The sequence below is a fragment of the Sparassis crispa genome (genome assembly GCF_003851025.1).
Source record: "Sparassis crispa DNA, contig_000000F, whole genome shotgun sequence".
Lineage (NCBI taxonomy): Eukaryota > Fungi > Basidiomycota > Agaricomycetes > Polyporales > Sparassidaceae > Sparassis > Sparassis crispa.
The window spans coordinates 885,544-911,511 of NW_020939747.1; the positions used below are offsets into that span (position 1 = coordinate 885,544).

Below are 25,968 nucleotides of genomic sequence, written 5' to 3' on the forward strand. Positions count from 1 at the left end.
TACACTCTATGTACGTGAACAGGACGCGTCGGGCGGGACTGACAAGGCTTACGGCGGGTGCCAATTTTCCCTCTCCCTCTCCCATTCTTGCGAAATTTTACTTTAAGAATATGGAGAGTGCATGCAGGCAAGGTCTCTCGATCTCTCGTCAACTGCCATGAGAAGCTGAGGAGTGAGTCTGCCCTGCCTTCCCGCACAAATGATGATGCCAACATGGCCGCCCCAGGAGGGCGTCCGGCCGGAGTCCGAAACTTCCTCCGGAGAGGGAAACCCCACAAGTTTCCAAATTGAGGGGTTTCTCCGAGCAGCCTCAGAAACCCGGGGTTTCTTGGGGTTTCCGGGTTTCTGAGGGTTTCCCAATAGAATTATCCTCCTTTTGATGTCCTCCTCCTCATCGATCGTCTCCGGCAATTATAGGTCCCGCGATAATCCCCATAACGGCTACCTCGCCATTCAAACCAAAATCGCTGAGTTAGTAGTGTATTTGCAACGCCCAAATCAACGACTCTTGGCAAAAATTTGGACTCAGACGCCCAAGAAATGAACGTGCCTAAGTAGGGGATAACCCTCCCTATGATATACAGTATGCTGGGCTTCCCACCACCCAGTGACTATTTGACTTGAAAAGTGCCATAACGTCCGCCGCACAGAAGGAGAAGAGCAAGAGAAGAGAAAAGACTGTTAAGACATATGTTAGAGTTCCCCAAGCAAGAGGCTGCGGTGCTTCCATCAGTCACGGTGTGACCAAATTTCCTTTCTAAGCAATTTGGCATTTGGGGTGAAATGTCTGGGGTCTGGCCACCCAATCGTCCGGACCAGGACAACGAGAGCGAGGCGGTTCGCGCAGGGGGCAGCGCTGGCCCAGGTAGGTACGCAGAGGTACGCACAAAACGCGCCAAAAACCGGCGCCGGCGCCTCGGAAAGATGTGGGCTTGGAAAGGTGCTGCATATCTAAGTTTCGGTGAGTACACGAAAAGAGAGGTATTCAGACTCATGGTTTCAACTCATAGACCAGCGATACAATGGACACATGTTATGCGTACACACTTTTAAAGTAGCTGCATACAATATGGATAGAGCCTGGTCCGAAATCACGCACTCAAGTGCAAGACGAGATCCAACGAGGAGAACAGCGGAGCGGATGATGTTGTAAAACGAATTGAAGACCAGAATCCTTGACTACAGACGTTGGCTTGTCAATACAGTCCCGTCGCGTTATTTCCCTTGGGCGACCGGATCTACCAGAACGCCATGAACAAAAATCTATCAATCAGCTATGGGGAAACAACAAACCTTCGCCATGTTCTTGTGCAGAATGTCGGTCAAGATGGCATACACATTGCGTAAGTCATACAAGTTTTGCCTCGCTAGGTAGATTTGCTTCTGGTCGTGCTCCTTAAGTGCCAACTGCGAGAAAAGCGGTGTTCGTCAGGTTCGGGCTGCAGATGCTGCGTGGAATGCGTACAGCGTAGTCTTCTATGTGAGGGTACTTGATCATCTTGGAGCACAGTTTGGCCCGGTTGATGTGATCTTGGCGGGCAGCATCACGGAGATTATATGCACTCTCTTGTGAACGGTGAAGCTCGGTGAGGACCTCTGGCAAGCGCGCGCACACGTGTTCAGAAAATGCGAAGGGTCAAAGTTCGATAGGCGGTACCTTCTTGTATCTGTACACCTGTTTGTATATAGTGAGATATACAGCATATCTTACTGACTCGAGAGAACGTACCAAAGTTGTCTCCACTGGAGGCCGGTGGGACACCTCAGTCATGAAGAATTCGGCAGATGTGAAGACAGAACTTACTCCTCGATCCTGCAGCAGTATTGAGCCATGTGTGAATGACATAGCTGAAAACCTTGACTTACTTCGGCATTGAGAGATTCACCCATAATTTGACTTTATCCTTCAAGAAATCGTATCAGCGTATATGCACCAAAAAATGCTAACAATAGAACACTCACGCATGACTCAGCCAACTCCTCGCACTCCTTCTTGAGAATGTCATGCAGGTTGATAGTGTGTTTATTCGCAAGCACTAGATTTGGATATCTCGCGTGTCGGACGTCGTTAGATGGGCCTGAGCTCGAGGGTCCATTCAAATTAGCATCAGGATTGAGCTTGCGCTTCTTCTGCTCATGCTCCTCCATCGCAGGAGGAGGATAGATGGTGACATCCGTGAAATTTGTTGCATGAGAAGGGTGAAATGGGGAGGAAGGCTCTGACGTGGAATCAATGAGTTGTTGAAAGTTTCTGTGTATAGGACGTCAGCTGTATGATTAGCGAATACACGACACGCATGATAGATATTCACAGAATCTACTGAGACATTAGATACGAAATAGATTCAAGTCAAAATGACGGTACATACTTTCTTTGGAAAGACATTAAACACGATGTCGTTCGCAACATCAGTAGCCGTTTTATTGAATTCCTGGATGTCGATACGCATAAAACATGTAAGGGTAAAGAAGCAAGCTTGGCTCACCTCTAACTTTCGCGCGACCTCCTTATCCACACCTTGTTTCCCAGACATGCCTCCCTATATGCGCTGCGTCTACTCTTGAAATCAAAAGGTAGGTAAAAGCGTATGTCTAAGTCTGTTGAAAACAGACAAGAAGTTCCTTCAAGAAGCAACAGATGCTGGCCGAGTTGGTGAAAGCGCTTGTGGCCGACGCGTCACGGGCACAGTCGCGTAAGCGCCATAGTCACATGCAGTAACGACCCCTGCTTGTGCCACTGTACACTGACAGTGGTGTCTCTATGTGCTCTTCATCTCGTGAAGCTTAGACATACCGCATCCCATTCGTGCTCACCCACATAAGGCTGTCTTGCTACAAACAATAACACCTAACGAACCTCAGGGCATCATTAATTAACTTAATTATTAAGTCGACCACTCAGTGTTGAATTGCAGCAATGGCGGTGAGTTTACCTGTATGTAAAGCGACTTGGTCTGAGAGGCACTCACGATGCTGCAGGAAGAAACTGATGTCATTGCAACTCTGACAGGTTTCTCCTTGAACAACGTTCTCGACGGTTTAGACCTGCCCACTGGACCTGGCCTTACCAACCAGCTTGGTATCTCGGGTCTCTCAGGTTTTAGTGCGGGGCAGATCTACAACGACAAGTGGGATGATGCGGACGCTGTTGGACCCGGGGAGGGGCAGGACTGGGAGGACGAAGTGGACAGAGAGTTGGAGGCGGAAGAGTCTGATGACGGGGCACGAGTGAAGATGGAGATCGAATCTCCTAAGCAGATGACACGAAAGGGCAAGCGCAAGAGAGTTATACATCGCAGAGTTGAGAGACCCAAGACAGTGTACGAACGATTTCCGACGTTTGAGAAGGACAAGATTCTTGACTTCACAGAGCTTTTCAAGGGTTTCACTGTACAGAAGTCTCGGATATCAAAGAGACCATTCCATGGTGCGTTCAGTCTTCAATGCTCGCCCCTTAATATACTCAAGATGTGAAATTATCCGTTCGGCTCGTTGTCTACAGTTGAAACTATCTACCCCAGGAAGAAAGAAGTTCCTAGGCGTTTTCTAGCCTCAATTGTGGGTGACACGGAGAGGCAAGTCGAGAGTAAACGCGTGGAACAGGTGGTTGCTTCGGGCAGTGTGGAACATGACTTGAGACGGGCAATGGAGGTACACCTCATGAATATCTTCAAATTCAGTATACTAATATCGCCCTATTGTAGGAGCGGGAGAATTCGAATGTGCCCGTTTCATTTCCCTTGCATGACCGCTCGTTTGATCTTGTCCTACTGTCTAATTGGGAGGACCAGATCATCTATGAGCCGGAAGATGATATGTCTGCACCTTCATCGACTTCTCCGACCAACTTGACTACACCTCAAAATAAGGTTTTGGAGTCGGGAGTTTGGACTCAGAGCATCATATGGAATCCTCGAGCGCCATTCCGCGACTTCACTCAGCTAGAAATGAACGATGAAGACATCGCTGCGGAGGAGAAACCACCATGTACGTTCTGCGGGAGCCTTCTATCTAAAAACATGAATGCTGATGAGCTTGTCTCGACAGCCGAGACCGTCAGACCCAAGAAACGCCTTCGAAGTGACGCCGGGCAGCCTCGAGACAAATTTAACTTGTCGAATGACCAGTTTTACGAGGTCAGTAAAGACGGGGGTCGTCATCGCGTCCGACAGACATTCGGACAGCTTGTTGTCGAACATGCGTATCCCGCGCAGAAGCTCCAGCTGCCATTCGTACGTTTCCTTTTATCCTCGTCGTCTCTGGAGTATTGAATATCCCGGCGTGACAGTTCAAGACGCGGCTTTCCAAACAAGAAGCGCGTTCCTTCCACCGTCCAGCGCTGCAGTTCCCTTCAAACATTGAACTGCATTTCAGCAAGGTTCGCACGGCGAAAAAGAAGAAAGACAAAGCAGGCCGGAAGGTGGGAAAGGGCGGCAATGTTGGTGAGGGTTTGCATAGGACCGGGGACCTGAGTCTTCGGGACACTAGCAACTTTGTCCTATGGGAGTTCTCAGTCAGTTGTGGAGTGGTATCCTCTCTTCGTGTTATGGAACTGACACTCTGGATAATAGGAAGAACATCCACCTATCATCCAGAACTTTGGTATGGGAAGTATTCTCGTGAATTATTACCGCAAGAAGAATGAGAAGGATGAGCACGTTCCGAAGGTGCGTCCGTGACCTGGAACCTGACTTGGGTTAGCTTATGTCTGAATGGCCTTTCCAGTATGACCTTGGAGAACCCATAGTAATCGAGCCACAAGACGAGTCGCCGTTCATGAAGTTTGGTTACGTTTACCCTGGACAAACAGTAAATGCCTTGTACAACAACCTGATGCGTGCACCCCTTTTCAGACAGAAAGCTTATCCTACAGATTTCCTGGTTGTGAGGTGTGTACGTAGTCTGCCCTGGGAAAATTCGGTCTGACCTGCATCTATAGGTCCACGACCAAGAACGACACCAAATATTTCCTTCGTGAAATCAAGAACATTTTTGTAGTGGGGCAAACGTACCCTGTTACCGAGGTTCCTGGTCCTCATTCGAGAAAAATCACAAATACTATCAAGCACCGGCTGCAGATCATCGCGTTCAAGCTTCTTCAGAAAAGTGCAGAAGAACGGCTCAAGATATCGCGATTGATGAAGTATTTCCCCGATCAGAATGAGCTGCAGATGAGACAGCGGCTGAAGGTAAACTAGTGGAAAACAATTTACCAATTGCTTGTTGACCTGGTGCATAGGAATTTATGGAGTATCACCGAAGAGGCCCGCATCAGGGCTTCTGGCGCCTCAAATCAACCTGGACCATCCCATCTGATGCAGACATGCTGAAGATGGTGAGTCCGGAGCAGGTCGTGCTCTCCGAGAGTATGCAGGTCGGACAGCGGCATCTGCAAGATGCTGGTTACAGTTTCAACGGTGAGGTGGCCGAGGACGATGAGGGTGATCTGTCAGTGGAGCAGCAGCTCGCGCCGTGGATAACGACGAAGAACTTCTTGTTTGCTACGCAGGCGAAGGCTATGCTCAAGCTGCATGGAGAGGGAGATCCAACAGGGCGCGGTGAGGCATTCAGCTTTATTCGTGTTTCTATGAAGGAAATCTTCGTCAAGGCGGGAGAGGACTATGAGCAGAAACTGGGTATGTCCATTCACTCGCACTAATTTATCTCTGAACAGACTTCTCATCCACTTTTTTGTTCAGCTGAAGCTGAGAGTCGGCCAAAGTCTGCGCATCGGTACAACGTTGCGGAGCAGCAACAGATTTATAAGTCGGAAATTGAGCGCATCTGGAGGTCCCAGTTTGACTCCCTCAGCCGTAGAGATGAGCCTCAGCTAACCGAGGAAGATGAAAAACGAGAAGAGAAAAAGCCCCAGATACAGAGTGAAGCTTATCATCCGACACCTGGTCCTTTGTCCCCCACTTTTAGCCGCGGCTCTTCGCTTGCTCGTGACCGTGAAACCAGTCTTGCGCCTGAAGCCCAGAAAAGAGTTTTAAGGATAAAGCGTCTGGTTCGTACCTCAATTTCGTCAGTCTTTGTTATGTGGCTCACTGACTTATTGCACAGATTAACGGGGAATGGAAGACAGAGATTATCCGTGACAATGCCGTCATCAATGCGTACGTCAAGAGACGACAAGCGATTGAAGAGGATGCTCTGACCGCTGATGCTCTGGCACCTACCGGAGACGCAGACAAGGACAGACGAGCGAAGAAGAGGTAAGTGATTTATGGCATAACGCGTTTCAACCGCTGACGAATTATTGTCTAGGCTCGAGGAGGAGATCGCTAGGATGAAGAAGAATCAGGAACGTCGTTTGCATAGGAAGAATGCCAAGATCGTCAAGGAAGGCGGTACTCCCATGCAACTTAATCGCCCTGTAAAACCTGACACCACAGTGGGTCTATTTAACTCTGTCGGAAGGTCACATCTAACGTGGTGTTGCAGCGGCGTTGCGGTCATTGCGGTCAAATGGGACATATGAGTAAGTGATCCCGTACTCTGTTACGCTAGTAGCATCTCATCACCCTTCAGAAACCAATCGCAAATGTCCTCGCTGGGCTGAGTTCAACTCTGGCGCTCCACCTCTGCCCTCCATTGCTAGCCCTTCCGCCGCTTCGCCTAGCGGGTCAGGCAGCTTTGGCTTTGGAAGCTCAGACAGCCTCTTTACCCCCGGTGCAGGAAACTTGTTGCGTCCTCCGACTCAGTCGTTAGGACTGGGAAGCCATGGACCGTCTCCCCTTGCAACGAGTCCGCCTATGATGGCGATGGATGATGACGATGACGACGGGCCACCTACACCGTCCGGGTCAGGTCCAAAGATCAAGCTCACGCTGAAGAAGTCATAGATCTGTTGTGTTTTGGACTCGCATTTTCAAGTTGTGCTTGTTGTGTTGCAATTGCATAGAGCGTTTTCGTACCTTACAGCACTAAATTATTACGCATGTACTTTTAGCTCAGAAGTATCGCTCACTGAATGCATGGAATGTAGAGGGTGGTGCTTCGTGCACGGGTTTCCGCAAGTCGGGCATGTCGGACTCACCCTCCTTTCGACTACTTACAAGGAAGGGTTCGCGGCTAAAACGCTTCGGATTCATCCAAGTTCGAGCAGCTGCCTGCGTCGACGTCTGGCCTAGGATATTATATATGACTCCTGCCTCCACTAGACCCAACCACCAACACTAGAACGTACGTTATTATGCTGTGCGGAGATTGCGGCCGCTGCTGAAATTGCAACACCCAGGTTTGTTCCGATAATCTGCGTACGAATTATCACAAGACCGACTGACTGTACGAGGGATCGCCTCTCCAGCCGAATCATGCAAATGTGGCACACTACAGGTATTCATCTTGCGGGCAGAATATGGGGTGACTACAACGTCGCGTACGTCCGACACATCAGCCTACGTATATAGTCTCCCGAAGGCAGATGGTAGACACTCTACTTCAACCTCGTACCTCGGATATCCGTGTCTGACGTCTGCTTTCTATAAGTGGGGTCTTACTAAGAGGTCACACAAGGCGCATTCCACCTTTTTTCCTGGGGAAAAACCTGGGGAAAACGACAAAATAAGTCTCCGGGAAATATCCAGGAAAAACTGTGAGAAAACAATAGTGTAAATCCTGGGGAAAAACCGTGACCCAGAAAAAGCAAAGATTTCTCGGACCGCATACCTCTTCATCAGCAAAAGTCAACTCTTGCTTACCCAGATTATTCCCTTGATCGAGGAAATTTTAAGGAGATCCTCATTATTATTCTTCCTTATTCACCTTAATTGGCCAAATAAGGAAGCAGACCTCCTTAATCAAGGCAATAAGGAGCTAACCAAGAGTTGACTTTTCCTGATGTTGCAATCCCGATTTGGAAACAAAGGTTTTTTCTCCAAGAAATCTGTTGCTTTTTCTGGGTCATGGTTTTTCCCCAGGATTTACACTATTGTTTTCTCACAGTTTTTCCCGGATATTTCCCGGAGACTTACTTTGTCGTTTTCCCCAGGTTTTTCCTCAGGAAAAAAGGTGGAATGCGCCTTGTGTCAGTTACCGGTTGTGATTGCCGTCCCGGCACATCACGTGCTTGTGCGATGCGCTTGTAAATCGCGTCGAACGCGTCGTGTTTCGAGCACAAGAAGTCCCCCTGGGGTCCCCGTTCTACTGCACGCCATCTATTCGTCGTACCTTCCAATGTTAGTATTATTTAAGATTGGTTCCAGGGACTTTTGCTGTCCTATCTGCTCCATATTGGTCTAAGAGGTACAATATGTCTGGGTCTCGTAGGAATCTCTCCATTTTCTCTGTCTCACACGGAAGGAGAATACACCTCTATCATATATCTATTACTGCACTTCGCTACGCCTGCGATGTGCCCAAAATGGGGTGGAGCTGAAGCATCAGGAAGAATAGTGAATTTCGACGGATTTATCGCGCCACGTGCATCACGTGTTACTACAAAGGTTTAAGACTCCGTGTTATTGAACGCTACAAAAGTTTGGGCTCCGCCTAAATTGTCCGACCTCTCGACAAGGAGGCGCGTCAGAAAGCAGACTATACGTATACTCCTTCCACTCTCAACCTACCCCCTCATCTTCACCATCTCCTATCTTGTCTGTAACCTATTACTTGCTCTATTACTACTATACTGCTTTCTTACTCTTCATCGTGCCACTCTATGCCTTTACTTTACTTTATTTTACTTTACTATACTTCACTTTAACGCCCTCAATTACTCACCGTGGCTGACGAGGTGCTTATTACGTACCTGAGCTACTTGTTAGCGTAGTCAGTCAATTATACACGTTTCCACGTTTCCACCTCCTCGTGGCAGAGACCTTGCTTACGAAATTTGCCACCGCGCGGATTCGAACTTGAGATTTTCCAAGCCGGGTCACGACTATTCATATATATGCACGGAAAGAACCGGGGAGTCAAAAAAGTGCGACAATCATGAAGGTGCAAGCAAGGTAACAAGGTAATTTAAGGCAATAAGTGTTCAAATAAGTCTCAATAAGTTTCAGTAACTCATGTAATATGCATTAGGCCCCTTTTTGACTATATTCTTAAATAAGGATCATAAGTCCTATTTAAGTCAGTTAAGTACCCTTTTAAGTAAAAGTTGGGTTTTGCTGATGCCAAGTTCAAACTACAATCTGCATCTCTGACACACAGCCTGATTCACGAGTACCCTTCAAGCTACTGCAATGAACCGTCCCTCACCGAGACTGCCTCCAGAGATGTGTGACATCATCCTCGACCATCTCTGGGACGATGTTCCAACGCTCGCGGCCTGCAGTCTCGCGTATCGTCAGTGGCTTCCCACCACTCGTCTTCATCTGTTCAACACAGTCTCTCTCGACAATGCCGCAGATGATCTGCGCTTCGCTCAAATTCTCGAAGGATCGCCTGGCATTGCACCGTGCGTCCGTCATCTTACATTGGTCTCCATCAGCCTACCGTGGCGCAAATTCACAAGAATCGAGCATCTGGTTCTCCAGAGCTGGCATACCGTCCTGATGTCGGAGGAGAGCAAGGAAGCACTCCTTTCATATTTCCCCACGGTGCGGACGCTCAGCGTCGAGCATTGCTGTTTCGATGTCTCTCTTTTTGCAGCGCTGCTCTGCGCGTTCCCTAAACTGTCTGTCATCCATATCGACCGCTCCACGTTACTCGGCGACTCGGACCCAACTGGCTCTTATGACACGATTCCAGACAGGCTCCCCTTCCCTACTCTTGAACCGCCAGGTACGAGACGCAGAATAGAAGGTCTGTATACGTATGCTCTCCCGGACTACGGCTTCTGGTTGATGCAAGGTCCATTTGACTTGGCTCTTCGGGCATTCGGGGTAACGTGTGATCCCGAACACGTGTCCATGGTGCAAGAGGTCATCCGAGTTACCACGTCAACTCTGGAACATCTGTCACTGACCATGGTCAAGCCGTACTCTATCCCGAGACTGCTCCAGAATCACTGTCCTGATATCACACACAGTACGCAGCTGGTTTCACTACACATCGGTAGGATCTCCCTGTTTCACGAATATCTTGACTTTCGGTGGACACACGAGATCCTGGCCCGACTCCCCCTTTCTCTGAACCGTCTCACACAAGTCAAGATCACATACGAATTGTCCAGGATGGTGCAACTCTCGCGTGTGGATTGGGAGGACTTGGACAAAGTCCTGGTTGGTCTGGCGTGCGCGAGACCTGCTTTCGTGCTCATCTTGGACATCATTCACATTCACATCATCGCCCGCCGAGGCTACGAACATGCATCCATGGTCCGCGAGAGCATGGGCACCGTCGTCTCGCGTTTGACAGGATATCTCGCTCTGCAGACGGTCAGGCTCCAGATCGTGTATTCGCGCGTACATCTTACACGCAATAGCTCAACCATTTCTGATACGTCGGAACATTGGTTTCCGTAGCTCGCTCACTCAGCCACTGGCCACTACTTAGAGAAGTTCGGAACCATGGAAAATATCTGATTGATTTCGTATGTCACTCGAACTTCCTGCTTATCTGATAATCCTGACCTGCTTCTTTGCTTCCTGCCCAGGTTTTCGCGACAAGCTATTGCTGCATAGTATTACGTTTCAATCGCATGTCCAAGAGTCCGTTTGTCAATTTGAATTTGAAGCTTGCATGCATGCCATATACCACCCAGCCTCGCGTCTGGGCAGCATTAAGCGTTGCCAATGGTATAGACATTCGTCCTTGCCCTTATCAGTGCATACACTCGCAACCTAACCTTATCGCGCTTCTGCATGCCGACGGGAGGCGTCGAATACAGTCTTCCTCGAAATCTTGGCACACAATGCTGATGCCGAGTCGGGAGAACGCGGGCATAAACCCGGGGTCCGGTGAGTTCTGTCTGTGCTTCTGCGAATTGGTGACGAGCCCGGAGGTGCATGGCTCAACGGACCGTTTGGTCGTCCATGGGCGCGAAGTCATTGACACGTGCTTCGTCGTGGGCTGCGAGCGTCGTCTCTTCGATGCCGGCTTAATTGTGTGGTGGACCAATGTACTCTAGTATCCATGCACTCATGCTGGGACCTTCCCATGGACGATGTGTCATCAACACTTTTGTTGCATTGAGTCATCTTGTATGTGTCGACTTGAGATGTTACGGAGTGATCGCCAGGGGATCCAGCCAATATTAGAACAGACGAGCGGGCGGGCGCCGGACGACCCTACAGTAAGGCTTACAGAATCACATACCGAGACTCACTTTGTCATCATCAGTTGCAGTCTGAAGGTATGGCTGGACGTCGAGAATGCTGCAATACATCGACCACATCGGAAAGAAGCTGACTGGCGCTGTGTATGGTTCCTTGGCAGATTCAAGTTGAAAGCCGGAACGGTGATCCAATGGTTAGCGTTGCGCAGCTTTTTCCACCACTTTGTCTTCTGCCCCGAAGTGCACTCCGGCGGCTCAGAGATAATCGCATAGATTGCCAAGGCAAGAAGGCGGGTGTCTTTGGCCAATCCTGTCAAAGCGCCTGAATTTCCGAGCTAGATTCAGACCTACTAATCAAGAGTAGCTCGCTGACTCCCGTTTTTCGGCGACGTTCATGGCGTTCTGTACGCATGGAGTTGTTATTGGGACCGCCGACGCACGCAGAAAGTAATGTTGAACGACGGCACAAGGAGTTCCCAAGGGGTCATCCGCTCCAGTCAGCATTGCATGTAAACGATTTCCGAGTACACCCGTCGCCCTGATTCTTCTGCTCCTCATTTCCGTTGGATCGATGTGCTCACGATGCTCGGTGCTACTCATCTATTAGTGAGGGCCGCCGATGTTTGCTACCACCGGCCATGCAGCGCAAGTGCAGCGAGAGCGTTGATCGGTTGTGTGCGCGCCTTCGGGGTGGTTTCCGAGCTGTTCGGACACGTCATGGACAACAGCTTGGCAGCCTTGGCAAAATGTGTGGGTCCTAAAAATCTTGAGCACAAGGCTTAGCGGACGCCTTGAGGGGAGAGATGGGTGACGGAAGGTAGCGGGAAGGGTCTGGGTAGTGCCTGGGTGAGGGAGTGACCGTGAGAAAAAAAAGGCGGGGTAGACCGCTGCAGGATTTAAGAGGAGAGAACGGTGTAATTCTGCCAAGAGACCGCCAAGGGAAGGCTTGGCAGTGCGCCAAGAGATCTGACCGAGCTGGATAGCAGGCGGAATATAAGCCTTCTCCCCCCTCCACCATGTCTCCTCCACACGACGACCATCCCCCCTCTCTCGTCCCGCTCACCACCCTCGAGTCCACCCTCTACCGCAACCTCTACCCCTACGACTTGTCTCTCGACGACAATTCCTATTTCTTTCCATCCATGCCCGAGCCCCTACCGCCCGACGTCCCCTTATCCCTCCCCGCGTCTGATCCCAACCCAGAGTCCTCTGACGATCCCCCCGCATTATCTCCCGAGGCTCAACCCCAGCCAGAGGAACCCTCGTCCTATCCGTGTCAGTGGATCGAATGCGACCGTATTTTTTCTGATCCCGAGGCTTTGTACAACCATTTGTGCAACGACCATATCGGTCGCAAAAGCACCGGCAATCTCTGTCTGACTTGCAAGTGGAAGGAGTGCGGCACCACCTGTGCAAAGCGTGACCACATTACCAGTCATCTCCGAGGTTCGTGCATTTCTTGTTTCTCTGGATGTGATTTCACTTTGGAACAGTCCATACACCTCTGAAACCTCATGTGTGCACAATTTGCAAGAAACCCTTCAAACGTCCTCAGGACCTCAAGAAACACGAGAAGATCCACACCGAGGAGCATCACGCCCAGCACAAGCACTCCAAAGCGATCACTGTTGTCGACAACACGTATTCGTCTCGCGTCCTCGGTGAGCCTTCCGAGGAGAAACCTAAAGCGGTTCCTTCCCCGGCAAACTCACGCGGATCAGACAATGCTCCTGTCGCGCGAGCCAAGTCCGGTTCCGTATCCGTTTCCGAGCGTTCTTCTGGTGAGAACGTGACTCCTCAATCGTCCTCTCCCACTGATCCTTATTCAGACTTCGCTGTGTTGCCCACGCCCTCTCCAGAAATTGAGCATGCTCCAGTTCACTACCGCCAGACCGAAATCCCAGACTCCAAACGCCACCTCTATCACATGCCGAACACGCTCCCAACGTGGGAAGTCCTCGCAACTGATGGCACCACAGCCCGAGCCAGCGGTGGTGCGAAACGAAGCCACGGCGACTATATGGATGACTTCTTCACGGACGTTAAGAAGCGCCGTGTCAATCCAGCCTACGACCCTCGTATGTTATCGGCAAGTTTATCCGGCTAGTCCGTGCTGACCTCATTCTCTGTCACGATTTGATTTAGGTATGGCAGACCGTCTGAATACGCTCGCATACCAGCATGCCGTGAGCGCGAACGCTCAGGGTTCTCACAGCGGCTCCCTGCCGCCCGGCAGTTCCATGTTTAATCCCCGTTCTGTCTCCTTCGATATCCGTAGCCCTGAAGAACTCGCCGCTGTCAACGACTTTCTAATCACTCTTGGGCGGGACGTTGCCAACGGCGGCAGCGCGCAGCGGCAGCAAACCGTGCAGCATCCATTGTCGCAGCAGCAACACGCACCATTGCCATCGTTGTCACATGCTACGGGATCCTCAGGCGTCTCTTCGACCGCTCAGTCATACTTCGATGCAGCGAGCCTCAGCCAAATGGGTCTTGCTGGTATGCCTGGCATTCCTGCTGCACCCGGTCCGGGGTCTGGTGCCGAGTATCACGGCGAGTCTGGATACTACTCTGTGGACTTCTCAGCACAAAATCTTCCGCCTGCGTACCCTAGTAGGGCGTCCCACCAGTCCGTGCAGTCCGTGCAATACGAGACGTATCCGAATGCCCAGGATTCCTCTCTATATCCTGCTATACAGCCTTCGGGCCCGAGAATACGCGGACAGCGCATGTCATCTGGGTCGGACGATTGCTACGTCGGTACTTCCGCCGCATACAGTGCTCCCATCGAACCTCAGGCGGTTCCCCACCCGAATGCATATGCGCACTACATAACGCCGCCGCTTGAGGGTGGAGTACATCCCGGGGCGTCGCCGCTCTCATCACATTCGTCGACGTCCACTCCCCCGAACGCGACGCCCCCGAATGCACACTTGAGTCTTCCGATGTTCTCTATCGCTCCCGAGACCGCTGCGATGTTCGACTACCTGCGTCCCAACCGCCCATCACCCCCCGTAGTGCAACTCGGGCCGGTGGACTACGTGGGGAAGAGCATGCGCACAGTGCTCCCACTGAGGAGCGTGCCAGGCAGTGTCGTTGCCAGTCGACCAGAACCTGTCGAGCCCAAGCTATGCACAGGAAGCGTGCACAGAGGCCCGCCCGCAAAGCTCACCGCAGAAGCGGTGTCTTCCCTCTCTTCGCCCGCCTCGCTCGCGCTCCGCCGATCTTCCTCATCGTCCACGTCCTCGCGCCCATCCACGTCAGCGTCTTCCTCCTCGACATCACGCACGGACTGTCCGCTCTACCCGTTCATCACCTCTGGTGACGTCCGGTACAAGCTCCCGCCGCTCAGCTTGCGTTACCGCTCCCCCTCCCCGCCGCTCTCCTCCCCGTCCATCCCCTCTCGAGCGTCCACGCTCTCCCCGACCCCGCACCATCCTGTCTCGCACGCGCGCTCTCGCGACGACTCCGCGACGCCCACGCCCAGCTCGAGCGCGAGTTCATGTTCGACCCCGCTGCGCTCGCCGTCGCCCACACGCGCCCCGCCGATCCTGCCGAGCATACGTGCGATCACGTCAGGCGCGCAGCCCGCGTCGGAGCAGCTCTCGCGCGCGGTTGGGCGCATCGAGCTCGCGCGCGACAGCCGTAGCATTTCACCCGCGCAGCGCGAGGCGCACGCGCGGCTCCTGCGCGACCTGCTCGTGTCGATCAACGTCGAATACCAGCGCAAGTTCGGGACGCCCAAGGTGCGCCCGAAAGTGCTCGAGGAGGTGCGGGATGTCGACATGGCGGTCGCATAGCGCTGCCTGCGCACGGCTTGCACGGCTGGCTCTATAGTCGATCTTGGAGTTGCGCAAGAACGCTGTGGTGTTGGACGCTATTGTATGTGCTGCTTAGTGATGTGTTTACCCCTGTGCGCCTCCTTATTTTAATTCGCATATACTCCTGCGTCGTAGTTGCTCCTTTTCTCTGGAAGTAAGTAGGACAATGCGGACCTTACTCACATCCTTTGTATTATCACCGCATCCGTTTGGTGCTACAGAATCAGGGAATACACTACAGTGTGGGGCGTACACATACAGAAAGCGATACATCTAGTAGAATGTGTGAAGATAGCCACGCAGACGACGACGTCCAACCCCATACTTACTGACGACGACATCAGTCCACCTGGTCGCCCCAGCTCCAATCCCAGCCACCAGGGAACTCATGCGGATGCTGGGTGGTGTTGCGAGCGGGAGGGGGCACACTGGCGTTTCCGGTGTTATTGGCCGGGCGGCGGTTGGTGGTGGTGCTGCCAGGCTGTTGGCCGCTGTGTCCCCCGCCAAAGTGGAACAAGTTGAACAGCCCGGCGCCGGCGCCGGTGTGTGGCTGCGACCCGGACCCGCCGGACGTTGAGGGAATTGAGCCTCCGCGCGGAGGACTTGTCCCAGTCGAAGGCCCGCCCGAACCTGAGCCTGAACCACGAGGGGGTCCGGGGCCAGGTGCGTGGTGTTCGGGTTGAGGGACGAGCTGGAATCTGCAAAGGGATGGTAGTATGGGTGAGACTGCTAACATCGAGATATACATGCAAACGTACCTGCAGACGGGACATGTCGCGCTGGACTTCAGCCACGGGATGATGCACGGCTCGTGATAGGGATGATTGCAGGGGAGTATGACAACGACCTGCTCGTCGGGATCTTCGGTGTTGAGTTTGAACTGCTCCTTGCAGACGGCGCAGTCCTTCTCGAGTAGTGGTGCTATATCGAGAGCGTCCGTGAGAATCATGACGCAACGAGTGGCAGTGAACAGAAGTCGACGTACAGCCCTCTTCCAAAACTTCCCGCGGAAGCTTCTCCATCACGTCCTCTGTGGCGGGCACAGGCGCGCTCGCGTTCGAGTTTTCCATGATTTGGGTAATAATCTGGTCCAACGCTTGATAAAAATTCAGCAATGCGTAGCATGGATTGACTACTTTCGCGTGGATGGATTACCTTCTTGATTAAATACATAATCGCCCAATCTCCCACTCCCACCTCCTTCACCTCCAGCGCCGAACACACCTAAGAAATCTTGGAATAGGTTTGTACCTCCGTCGCCCATGGTTCGCTGTGACAACATCGCAAGCAGATATTGCGCCATAAGGGGGCCCGTTATCGTGTCGCGATTCCTAGTATTATACCTACCATCCAGATCAGTGGACACGCACCGCATCCAGGGAGTACTCTTACTCAGTCATGGAGGGGATCTGGTCCGTGCCGGACTGGCGCGGGGATCCACCTATGATAACTGTCCGCATGCCAGGGGGGCCACCATTCTGTATTCGGATCGTGAAGCCCTACAGACGAACAAGAGTTCAGTTGGGGGCAACAGCGCAGAATACGCGTGACAAACCGAGCCCCTGCGGTCAGATCGACTGGATTGCTGGCCGGGTGAAGATGGTATAGGACCTGCCCCGGGGCCTGGGCCGGGCGAGCGGGTGTTCAGCAGGGTGCTGAGGCCGGCTGCTAGAGCGGTGAGGGTAGGTCCGATGAACACGCTGGGGAATGGAGAGGACCAACCTAGGAAATCATCCATGTCCCCAGGGAGCGCTCCATCCTCATCGTCCTCGTGCACATGCTGGAACTCGCGCGGGTCGTCGGTGGGGTTGTCCATCTGCGGTGGGTTCAGACAAAGGGCGGTGCTAGGATTGGCGTGCGGCGGACGCACCTTCTCAACAAAAGTCCCATTGCAGGATGCACAATGGGGATCTGGGACCTGCGGAACGGTCACTGTGGCTGAGGGATGGGAGGATGAGGGAGACTGACCATGAGCGGACGCATCTCGGCGTGGCACTGGGGTTGTCAGCGATGTCTGTGGCGACGGGGACGACGGGTACAACGGTGGCGCACCTCGTGGCAATACCACATTGGCTCTCTTGTCGACATGGCTGGCGTCGTCGAGCGTGTGTTGAGCGATGAGCTCTGGTGTTCAGGTGGTGGTCAGTAGCAGACAGACAAGATGACGTTGATGATGTAAGCCCAGATGCCAAGTGCACTTGTTCCAGCCACAACGCAAATACGCGCCAACAACGCGACCACGTAGGTGAGGCATGTTCAACTCGCCATTATTTCTGCTTCACTGCTGCAGAGTTCCCGGCTGACGGCCGCACACGACTAACGACATGGGCTACGACCACGACGACGAGGGCGGCATGGACGTCCTCTACCTCGTCACCATCACCTTCGCCCTCGGGATATACCTCGTCGTCTGGCGTTTCCAGACCATCCACAACCGCGCCGTCCCCTTCTTCGTTCGCTCCCCCGACGTACGTATCTCATCTATGCACCTCACATTGACCTCGCTGCAAGTTTTGAAATGGTCTACCGCAGCAAATAGGCCCGAACTTTCAAGGCCTCAGCGTCGTGCGCCCCGACCTCGAGGCTCACCTGCGCCATGAGGAACTCATGCCCCCCTACGCTGTCCCAGGCCGACGTTACATCACTAGCTTCGACCCTTCCACTGGGTACCACATCGGCACCTTCGTCGCGGACAGCAGTGTCGAGATCGGGGAGAAGATCCGGCGCGCGGCGGAGGCGCAGCGGACGTGGCGAAATACCGCGTTCAGGGACCGCCGGCGCGTCGTGCGCAGTCTCAAGAAGTGGCTCGTGGACAACCAAGAGGTCTGTGCACGTGTCGCGTGCCGGGATACGGGCAAGACACGTAAGTTCTTGCGTCTGTCTGCAGCCATCGTGGTGTCTGACGACCCATAGTGCTCGATGCTGCACTTGGCGAGATTATGACTACGTGCGCTAAAATGGAGTGGCTTATTAACCATGGAGAGAAGGTCTTAAGGCCAGAAACGCGCAGGAGCAGTCTCATGATGTCGTACAAGACATCCCAAGTACACTGGGAGCCGCTGGGTGTCGTCGCTGCGCTCGTATCATGGAACTACCGTTCGTTCCCGTTCACCCTGAATTGTTTTCCGAATTACAACTAAATTTGATGTCTCGTCGTACGTCGATAGCACTTCATAACGCGTGGTCACCCATCCTCGCTGCTCTTTTCTCCGGCAACGCCATCGTGCTCAAATGCTCCGAACATGTCATCTGGTCTTCCGAGTTTTTCGTGCTTGTCATCAAGGAATGTCTCCGCGCGTGTGGACACAACTCAGACCTTGTACAGGTTGGTTCATGTCCTACTTTTCCGCTTGACTGCGTAAGTGATAGCGAATACAGCTCGTTTGCTGTTATCCAGAGGATGCCGAGGCTGTGACCAAGTCTCCTGAGATCAAACACATTACCTTCATTGGTTCTGAGGAAGTCGGTCGGAAGGTAATGATTCCTCTGGAAGTTATTGCTGTGGTGAATGAATGCGTTCCGTAGGTCGTGGCTGCAGCGGCAGAAAATCTAACCCCGGTAACGCTCGAGCTCGGCGGGAAAGACCCAACCATCATCCTACCCAACACTGACCTGAGCAGATACGGGAGCATCTGGATGCGCGGAGTATTGTATGTCACTTTCTTCATATCCCGCACCAGCGCTCCCACCTCATGCACCACTCATCTGCAGCCAAAACGCGGGCCAGAACTGCATCGGAATTGAGCGTATTCTGGTGCACTCCTCACAGTACGAAGAGGTCTACGCGATGTTCCTCGAACGTACGAAGGAGCTGCGCCAAGGCTCGGCACTCTCGAACCCCAACGATGGGTTTGTTCCCGCCGTTGACGTCGGCTCGATGATTAATGCGGACCGGCTTGTAGACCTCGAGCGCGTCGTGGCCGCAGCGCGGGACGGTGGTGCGCGCGTCGAGGTTGGCGGGACGGCGTTCGACCACCCGTATATGAAAGACGGCTCCTACTTCAGCCCTACCGTTGTCGGTGACGTCGATCCGCAGTCGGAGATTGCACAGCGCGAAAGTGAGTATCGTCTCGCTTCTTGAGGGGGTTCCTGTGCGCTGCTAAGCGAGAGGTGCTGAACTGACGCGTCTTGGCAGTGTTCGCGCCCATCGGGTTGATCATGAAGTACGAGACGGTCGACGAGGCAGTCGAACTCGCAAACGGAACGCGGTACGGACTCGGCGCGGCTGTATTTGGTCCGAACAGGGAGGAGTGTATCAAAGCCGCAAAACGGCTGCGGTGCGGGATGGTGTCCATCAACGACTTTGCCGTGTTTTATGTGAGTGCTGTCAATTCATTTGTGGTGTGAAATACGCTGACGCCGCGTCTAGATGAAGTAGGTTCATGAAGTCTGATTGTGCAGGCCATATGTTGATCTTCGATGCAGCCAGGATTTACCGTTCGGGGGCATTGGGCATAGCGGATACGGGAGATTCGGTGAGCATCCCCTCCTGCGAGTTAGTGCACATATATGCTGAACTGGCCCCCTGGGAAGCTGGACCGGAAGGTCTACGTTCGCTGTGTAACGCGAAGGCGATCGTCTGGGACAGGTTCGGGTGGCTGGTGCAGACATCCATCCCGAAGCCGCTAGACTACCCCGTGCGGTCGAACGTGCAGAGCTGGTGCGCCACGGGTTCCTTGCTCGTAGCTGGATCTGTTTTGATAGACGTCCTCTTGGATATACAGGGAGTTCGTCAGTGGGCTGATCGGGTTCCTGTATGCCGAAGGATGGCGGACGCGCATACGATCGCTGGTGCAGTTGTTCAAGGTGTCGGGATGACGGATGGCAGAGGAGATGCTGTGCTCGTGCGTATATCTACAATTACTGATCTAGTCGTGGTGGTGTGCTCGGACGTCTGGATGATATCCCTGGATTTTTGAATTACTTGCGATTGTCAGGCCAGTGATTCAAGCAATCAGAGTCAGCGCAACACCGCCACGGCGGGCAGGCGTAACAGACTGATAAGACGTATGCGACGATAGATGGGGACCGTATGGCCAGCCGTGATATCATCATCAAGGAGGATTTTCCTGCATGTGGCGCGTCTCGACGATGGTGGCGCGTTGCTGGCTGATGCTGCCCGAAAAGGCAGGCGACGATATGGTATGTTGGCGTCAAACGTGCCTCTCACGCAACTTCTCGCGGGAATCCCATGTTGCACGTAGCCACTTCCATATGTGTGCTCTGCGCACGTCCCCCAGCAACGTTCGTGCAGGGCCCACTTCCATGCAGCACGGAGCCGATGCACCCAGGCTCTGTGCGTGACGGGCGCGATGGAAGATCTAGACGTCTCTTTGAAGAAATGCATGCGCGGAGGATTTGCAGGCGAAGCTGCGGTGCGTTGATATCACCTCTGCCCTGGCAGCGAGGTGCCAGGAATAGAACACGCGTGTCTCCCCAGGGGCGTGTGCTTACTTTGGGAGAATCCACCTGCTGTGGCAGCATGGCTTCGATGGAGCACATCAGCCCTGCGGCCGAGCAGCGAAGTTGCGGAGCTGCTGTGTATCCTGGCCAGCGATAGCGACACTCCTTCCACGCCTCTAATCAACGTATATAATGTCTTGACTATCCCGCAAGCCCCGTCCTTGACATTTTACCCCCTCCCCTCATCTGTTCTTCCGTTATATCGCATTGAACGATGTTCCAGTACGTATACGTTCCCCTCGCTGTCGTTGCTCTGGCATGCACCGCCTTTGCTGCCCAAGCCGAGGCGCCATTGTCCCTCGCCACCACCAGCCTAAGCTCGGGCTGCGGCACCAACCTCACGCCCTCCTGCCAAAATAGCAGTGTTGAGACCAACAGCTGTTGCTTCGAGGCTCCTGGTGTACGCCCGCTGAACTTCACTAACCATTGCATCGTCTCATGTTCCTCCGATACTTGCAGGGTTGGATATCTCAGGTCCAGGTACGTCGCCCTCTGCTCCGCGGCGCGTCTGTCATGACCTCATCTTCCCGTCGTGGTAGTTCTGGGACACCAACCCGTCCACTGGACCTTCGACTAACTGGACAATTCATGGTATGGCTCCCTTGCATTGGTGTGGCAGTGGAATCCTGATTGTATGCTGCCTTCCCAGGTCTATGGCCAAACAAGTGAGATTTCCCTGACATGACCGACCGGCTGGCCCGAAGGCTGATGCGTGTTGCCCAGCTGCGATGGCAGCTACAGCGAGGACTGCGACCCGTCGCGTGACTATAGTGATATAACCTCTGTATGTCGCATTTGTCTCCATTCGCTTTGTTCGATGCGCCAATACCCGCACAGCTCCTTCAGGACCAGGGCGCCAGTTCCACGCTGGACTTCATGCAGACGGTAAGACACTGCAGGGCAGCGCATACGTGCTCCGGTCGCTGAGTGTTTATGCTATCTAGTACTGGATCAGCGACGACGAGTCCAATGAGGCCTTCTGGGAGGTGAGAAAAAAGCATACAACGTTCGCGTCGATCGTCCTGACAAGGATGCACATTTGCAGCATGAGTGGTCCACGCATGGCACCTGCTACAGCACCCTGAACCCCTCGTGTCTTCCCTCTGGCAGCCCGACCGGTGCTGAGGCATGTCTTGCCCACCTGTTACTCATTACACACCGCATATATTGACCTCTCAACAGGCTGTCGCATTCTTCGAGACTGCGGTGAACCTGTTTCAGGTGTGCAGAAGTTTTTCATTTACTGGAGACACTGATTGTGACACATCTCCATAGTCGCTACCCACGTACGAGTGGCTCGAGCAGGCAGGGATCACGCCGGGCGATAGCGAGTACGCGCTGTCGGACCTTGTCTCTGCGCTCCAGAGCGCGTTCGGCGCGACTCCTATTTTCTCGTGCAACGACCACAATACGATCTACCAGATCAGCTACTACTTCAACCTCCAGGGTTCGATGATCGACGGCCAGTTCGACCCCGTCGGTGCGTGTTTTCGTCTGCGTTGAAATTTGGGTGGAAGCGTGGTGTTGACGTGGTCTTTCAGATGCGCCCTCATCCAGCTCGTGCGATAGCCAGGTTATGTACCCGGCGAAAACCAACTAGTGACTAGTAGAGGTGCTCGACGAAGCAAGCAGAAATTACAAGGGTTCATTGTGTACCCTCGATACCCTCCTCTTCGCTTCCAGCTAGAACGTTCAAGCTCAAGCATCGTGCACCCCTGCTGTCGGACCTGCGCCCCTGCGTGCCGTGTCTGTGTATTGGAAGTTCTATATGTACTGCTGTACTGTGCCCGTGTATAATGCAGCCAGATGTGATCGAGATCCCCTCTGTAGTAGTTAGTCGAGGATCGACCGCTAGTCGCTGGCAGCGATCCAGGTTCCTTCGCTTGTCGTCTTCGACAAGTTACAACGTAAGACTGCCGCAGGATCTGAACGATGATCAAGGGCCGACGAGCTCGTGACGGGTGTCGACCTGGGGCTCTGGTTAACAGACTAGTAGTGCTGTACTACACCGAAAGCCCATCCCAATATTTCAACGCACCTGAACAAGCGTGAATATCGACCAACGAGTTCGACGGAAATATGTTTCTGCAACAATGGACTAATACTGTGCATTTGGAAGAACCATGCTCGGGGGGCAATATATTTGCACCTTCATAGGGAGTTGCACTGCTGGGAGGATCTTTTCTATTGACCCTTTATAACCATTTCGCAATACGACAAAATCATCCACGGCCATAGGACTTCGAAAGCACCGCATCCCGTCCGATCTGCGCAGTTAACCGAAGTGCCGCCCAGTTAGTACCACGGTGGGGGACCACGCGGGAATCCTGGGTGCGGTGGTTTTACTTAATCTTTTTTTACTCGACCAATTTTCCAACTTTTTATGTGTCGGCCACTCATTATTAGAATGGAGAAAAGAACAACCACAAAAAGCTAGGAAGGAAAGTACAGATTCCGACATGGGGAATCGAACCCCAGGCTATGTGAAAAGGTGCTGGCTCGACTCGCCGCCAGGCGAGGAGAGCCGGGTGCCGGTTCGCGGAATGCGCCAGCAATGGGTGTGATGCCTACCGCCACCGCCACCCCCGCACGTGAGTCCAAGTCCCCGCCACTGCAGCGTGCATCCCCCACGTGCGAGTCCAAGTTCCCGTCACCGCCACGTGCATCCCCCACGTGCGAGTCCAAGTCCTCGCCACTGCCACATGCGATAGCATGCAAGTCCCCGCCGAGATCACCACGCCGAGTCCAAGTCCCCGCCAGCGCCGCGTGCGATAGCACACACAGGTTTGAGTCCCCCGTGCGCAAGTCCGAGTCCCCGCCTCGTGCCGCATGCGATAGCATGCAAGTCCTCGCCGCATGCGAGTCCGAGATCCTGCCATGTGCGAAGGTCCCGCCATGTGCAAAGGTCCCACCGGGCGTGACTCCGAGATCCCGCCCAGCACCCACAAAGGTTCCCCTCAGGTTTGAGTCCCCCATGCGAGATCCTGCCCAGTGCCACACTCAGGTACGAGTTCCCGCTGCGTCCTGACGTGAGTTCGAGCTCGCGCTGTGCAGGCCCGGGCCACATAAAAGGGCATACCGCCGGCGGCATTTCCCCCCTCGACGTGTGCATGCCCCCCTACAAGGTCTCCGCCCACAAGCTCAGCGTCTCGACCACCGCATGTCACCACCAGGTAACAGTGGACATGTGCCCAGAGCCGGTGTCATACCAGCTACCACGGCGCTCCGACCGTGTGCTCACGACCCACATCGTCGGGCTCCTGTGCAGCTGCGATGACATGATGGGCCGGCTCACATTCGAGTCGGCCCCATTCAACACCTACCCCGGAATGCTCGCACGAATCCACTTTGCGCACCTGAACACACTCGAACTCACTCGCTGCACCGGCACCGGCCCCTGGCTGGACGTTCTCGAGCGGCTCGCCTTTCCGCAGCTCGTCCAGCTCTCGCTGATTGGCAGCTATGTGAACATCATCCGTCTCACTGATGTCATCACTGCAAGTGACCACATCTGCCATGACATTGGCACCCTCCACCTCTAGTGCAATGGGGCCCCCGATGCCCGGGACCTATTCCATGACATGGTCTATCCTGAGGATGGCTACATTGTGCTCCAGATGGCCTGAGGATCCCTCTACAACTCGTCGATCACATCATCTGGGACCACGAGGAAGGAAGCAGCAATGACGGCGGCAGCCAGCAAAGCGATAATGGCAAGGAGCATAGTGGGGACAAGGATGGCGGAGGCAATGGGGTGGGTGACGCGCATTTTGCAGCAAAGCAGTGTTGACAAGCAGTGGTAAGAGTGAGCATGGTGGGGCGAGTAGTGAGGAGAGATTTCGCACCGGCAATGCCAGTGCCAAAAGGCCCATTGTAGTGTTGTCAGTGTGCAGATTCGCACTAGCAATTCCGGAATGAAATGGAGCCTAGCGTTGGGCATGAAAAACTTGCCCAGATTGAATCACGTGCACATCTACCGATATTCGATGACCCATTTGTGACAGAATGGCAGTTTTCATAAGGTATGTGATACCTTGGCAAGCATCGTGTGGGTATGTGGATGTATATTCCAGAACAAAAACTTACCCAGTGGTGAGTCCTTCCAACATGTGAGGCAATCTCACCGCCACCATGTTCTATCACATGCTGCTGCTCAGGAGGAGCACCAGGTCCCTCAGCTGGCCCAAGAGTGAGCCCAGCAGGATGAGCATTGATCGCCAGCTTGAATGGTGCCTCATCGGCAGCTTGACCAACAGCTATAAGTTCAAGCTGGGCGGGATGGTGCATGAGCAGTCTCATTAATTCAAAAGATTGTCGCTGAATAAATCACAGACTTTTTCACTCACCATCGGCGGAGTCGTGCGGCACCTGATATCATACTACAAGGTGGAAGACATTGAGCAAGGCCGGCTGAGGGCACCGTCGAAGCTACCGGAGCTCGCCTCACTGGACATAAGTCCAGAGTACCTGGACAAGACCCCGCCCAAGGTAGAAATCGGTGTGGATGGGATTCCGCGGTATCATGGGGAGGGTGATGATGTGGACACGTTAATTCCTCCAAGAATCCCACCTCATCCCATGGCCATGGTTGCTCATTGAAGAGCTCGATGACTTGAATCTAAGTTGGGAATTAAGACGTAGCAAAAGAGATAACACATACTGACAACATCTGAATGCCAAGTGTCGTACATAGACTCTAAGATGCCATGTTTGACGCGCTCCTTCAGATGCGTAGTGGGACTCGTAAAGTGCACATGTGCATGTGATGTGACTGCGCTCCTTAGTCTCATCCACAATGGTCGAGCCCAAACTGAAGTGCAACACGCGCAAATGCACTGCCACGACGGAAGAGACGGGAGAGCCCAGCAAGGCCAAAAAACCGCACGGGCTAAACAAGTAAGTGTGCATGCTCATACTCGCGGACATCATGTCATTGCCTGCAGACTGTTCGAAGAAGTGGTGAAAGCAACATTTGAAGAGACCACAAAGCTGGCGGAGTATATCGCGAGGCTGGAGTTACTCAACATGTATGTTCCGCCCACTCTCACTCAGGTCACGCTCACCCACAGTGCCAGGCACATGAAATGTGATGCCGACAGGGCCACCATGGACAAGCTCCAGGCCCAGAGAGCCCTCCTCAAGGCCGAGACTGCAAACATGCAAGCAGATGCTGCCAGGTTTCAGGCTGAGACTGCCAGACTCCAGGCCGAAAAAGCTTTCCAAGGCCCTGTCAACTATATCATGAGTTTGCTTACAGCAACAGGTCCTCTCCCGTACCAATGGCCAGGCATCCTAGGAACCAAGCAGCAGCGTGGAGCCCTGCCACCAAGAAGTTGTCGAACCTATTGACAGCATCACTCAGGGGCCCATCAACACTGGAATTGGCATACACAATGTTCAGGATGTCAGCACGTACAACGCCCAGGATCCAAGCATCGCCAGCACTGGTATCAGCAATCACACCGGCATTAGCGTATACAATGCTTAGGATGTCAGCACATACAACACTCAGAACAT

At 53.3% G+C, this 25,968-nt stretch overlaps 10 protein-coding genes and 1 non-coding gene across 11 annotated transcripts; 9 read left to right on the plus strand and 2 right to left on the minus strand.

Moving 5' to 3' along the window:
• Window positions 1–1,196: 1,196 nt before the first annotated feature.
• On the minus strand, window positions 1,197–2,534 carry SCP_0102850 (proteasome activator pa28, REG alpha/beta subunit; the record flags this gene model as incomplete). Its single annotated transcript, XM_027752524.1, has 11 exons — window positions 1,197–1,238; window positions 1,294–1,407; window positions 1,466–1,596; window positions 1,658–1,675; window positions 1,730–1,743; window positions 1,805–1,813; window positions 1,867–1,904; window positions 1,963–2,251; window positions 2,313–2,317; window positions 2,370–2,432; window positions 2,487–2,534. The coding sequence occupies 11 exons, from the start codon at window positions 2,532–2,534 to the stop codon at window positions 1,197–1,199; spliced, it is 771 nt and encodes a 256-aa protein (XP_027608325.1).
• A 383-nt stretch (window positions 2,535–2,917) lies between these two features.
• SCP_0102860 (Putative transcription initiation factor TFIID 111 kDa) lies at window positions 2,918–6,845 on the plus strand (the record flags this gene model as incomplete). Its single annotated transcript, XM_027752525.1, has 15 exons — window positions 2,918–2,923; window positions 2,980–3,427; window positions 3,503–3,651; window positions 3,705–3,987; window positions 4,048–4,232; window positions 4,289–4,513; window positions 4,572–4,667; window positions 4,726–4,889; window positions 4,940–5,189; window positions 5,240–5,636; window positions 5,700–6,007; window positions 6,064–6,215; window positions 6,268–6,394; window positions 6,445–6,481; window positions 6,532–6,845. 15 exons carry the CDS (start codon window positions 2,918–2,920, stop codon window positions 6,843–6,845), a joined length of 3,141 nt encoding a protein of 1,046 aa, XP_027608326.1.
• A 2,346-nt stretch (window positions 6,846–9,191) lies between these two features.
• SCP_0102870 (hypothetical protein) lies at window positions 9,192–10,415 on the plus strand (the record flags this gene model as incomplete). Its single annotated transcript, XM_027752526.1, has 1 exon — window positions 9,192–10,415. One exon carries the CDS (start codon window positions 9,192–9,194, stop codon window positions 10,413–10,415), a length of 1,224 nt encoding a protein of 407 aa, XP_027608327.1.
• Window positions 10,416–12,183: 1,768 nt separating this feature from the next.
• On the plus strand, window positions 12,184–14,967 carry SCP_0102880 (pH-response transcription factor pacC/RIM101; the record flags this gene model as incomplete). Its single annotated transcript, XM_027752527.1, has 4 exons — window positions 12,184–12,613; window positions 12,661–12,948; window positions 12,997–13,245; window positions 13,313–14,967. The coding sequence occupies 4 exons, from the start codon at window positions 12,184–12,186 to the stop codon at window positions 14,965–14,967; spliced, it is 2,622 nt and encodes an 873-aa protein (XP_027608328.1).
• A 361-nt stretch (window positions 14,968–15,328) lies between these two features.
• SCP_0102890 (hypothetical protein) lies at window positions 15,329–17,076 on the minus strand (the record flags this gene model as incomplete). Its single annotated transcript, XM_027752528.1, has 9 exons — window positions 15,329–15,686; window positions 15,747–15,909; window positions 15,974–16,084; window positions 16,144–16,331; window positions 16,381–16,487; window positions 16,544–16,804; window positions 16,859–16,906; window positions 16,957–16,983; window positions 17,041–17,076. 9 exons carry the CDS (start codon window positions 17,074–17,076, stop codon window positions 15,329–15,331), a joined length of 1,299 nt encoding a protein of 432 aa, XP_027608329.1.
• Window positions 17,077–17,312: 236 nt separating this feature from the next.
• Window positions 17,313–19,806, plus strand: SCP_0102900 (Putative aldehyde dehydrogenase-like protein; the record flags this gene model as incomplete). The annotated part of the gene is made up of 12 exons (XM_027752529.1): window positions 17,313–17,456; window positions 17,521–17,851; window positions 17,902–18,084; window positions 18,156–18,313; window positions 18,367–18,462; window positions 18,514–18,638; window positions 18,700–19,046; window positions 19,124–19,305; window positions 19,358–19,362; window positions 19,414–19,463; window positions 19,522–19,648; window positions 19,713–19,806. 12 exons carry the CDS (start codon window positions 17,313–17,315, stop codon window positions 19,804–19,806), a joined length of 1,842 nt encoding a protein of 613 aa, XP_027608330.1.
• Window positions 19,807–20,665: 859 nt separating this feature from the next.
• Window positions 20,666–22,051, plus strand: SCP_0102910 (Ribonuclease Le2; the record flags this gene model as incomplete). The annotated part of the gene is made up of 10 exons (XM_027752530.1): window positions 20,666–20,851; window positions 20,911–20,931; window positions 20,991–21,042; window positions 21,101–21,116; window positions 21,175–21,235; window positions 21,289–21,336; window positions 21,396–21,437; window positions 21,634–21,672; window positions 21,727–21,931; window positions 21,993–22,051. The coding sequence occupies 10 exons, from the start codon at window positions 20,666–20,668 to the stop codon at window positions 22,049–22,051; spliced, it is 729 nt and encodes a 242-aa protein (XP_027608331.1).
• Window positions 22,052–22,679: 628 nt separating this feature from the next.
• SCP_r0102920 lies at window positions 22,680–22,787 on the plus strand (the record flags this gene model as incomplete). The annotated part of the gene is made up of 1 exon (XR_003546558.1): window positions 22,680–22,787. It is a non-coding gene; the product is annotated as a 5S ribosomal RNA (ribosomal RNA).
• A 774-nt stretch (window positions 22,788–23,561) lies between these two features.
• On the plus strand, window positions 23,562–23,993 carry SCP_0102930 (hypothetical protein; the record flags this gene model as incomplete). Its single annotated transcript, XM_027752531.1, has 1 exon — window positions 23,562–23,993. One exon carries the CDS (start codon window positions 23,562–23,564, stop codon window positions 23,991–23,993), a length of 432 nt encoding a protein of 143 aa, XP_027608332.1.
• A 589-nt stretch (window positions 23,994–24,582) lies between these two features.
• On the plus strand, window positions 24,583–25,050 carry SCP_0102940 (hypothetical protein; the record flags this gene model as incomplete). Its single annotated transcript, XM_027752532.1, has 2 exons — window positions 24,583–24,732; window positions 24,784–25,050. 2 exons carry the CDS (start codon window positions 24,583–24,585, stop codon window positions 25,048–25,050), a joined length of 417 nt encoding a protein of 138 aa, XP_027608333.1.
• Window positions 25,051–25,246: 196 nt separating this feature from the next.
• On the plus strand, window positions 25,247–25,800 carry SCP_0102950 (hypothetical protein; the record flags this gene model as incomplete). The annotated part of the gene is made up of 3 exons (XM_027752533.1): window positions 25,247–25,347; window positions 25,395–25,478; window positions 25,527–25,800. The coding sequence occupies 3 exons, from the start codon at window positions 25,247–25,249 to the stop codon at window positions 25,798–25,800; spliced, it is 459 nt and encodes a 152-aa protein (XP_027608334.1).
• Window positions 25,801–25,968: the final 168 nt, after the last annotated feature.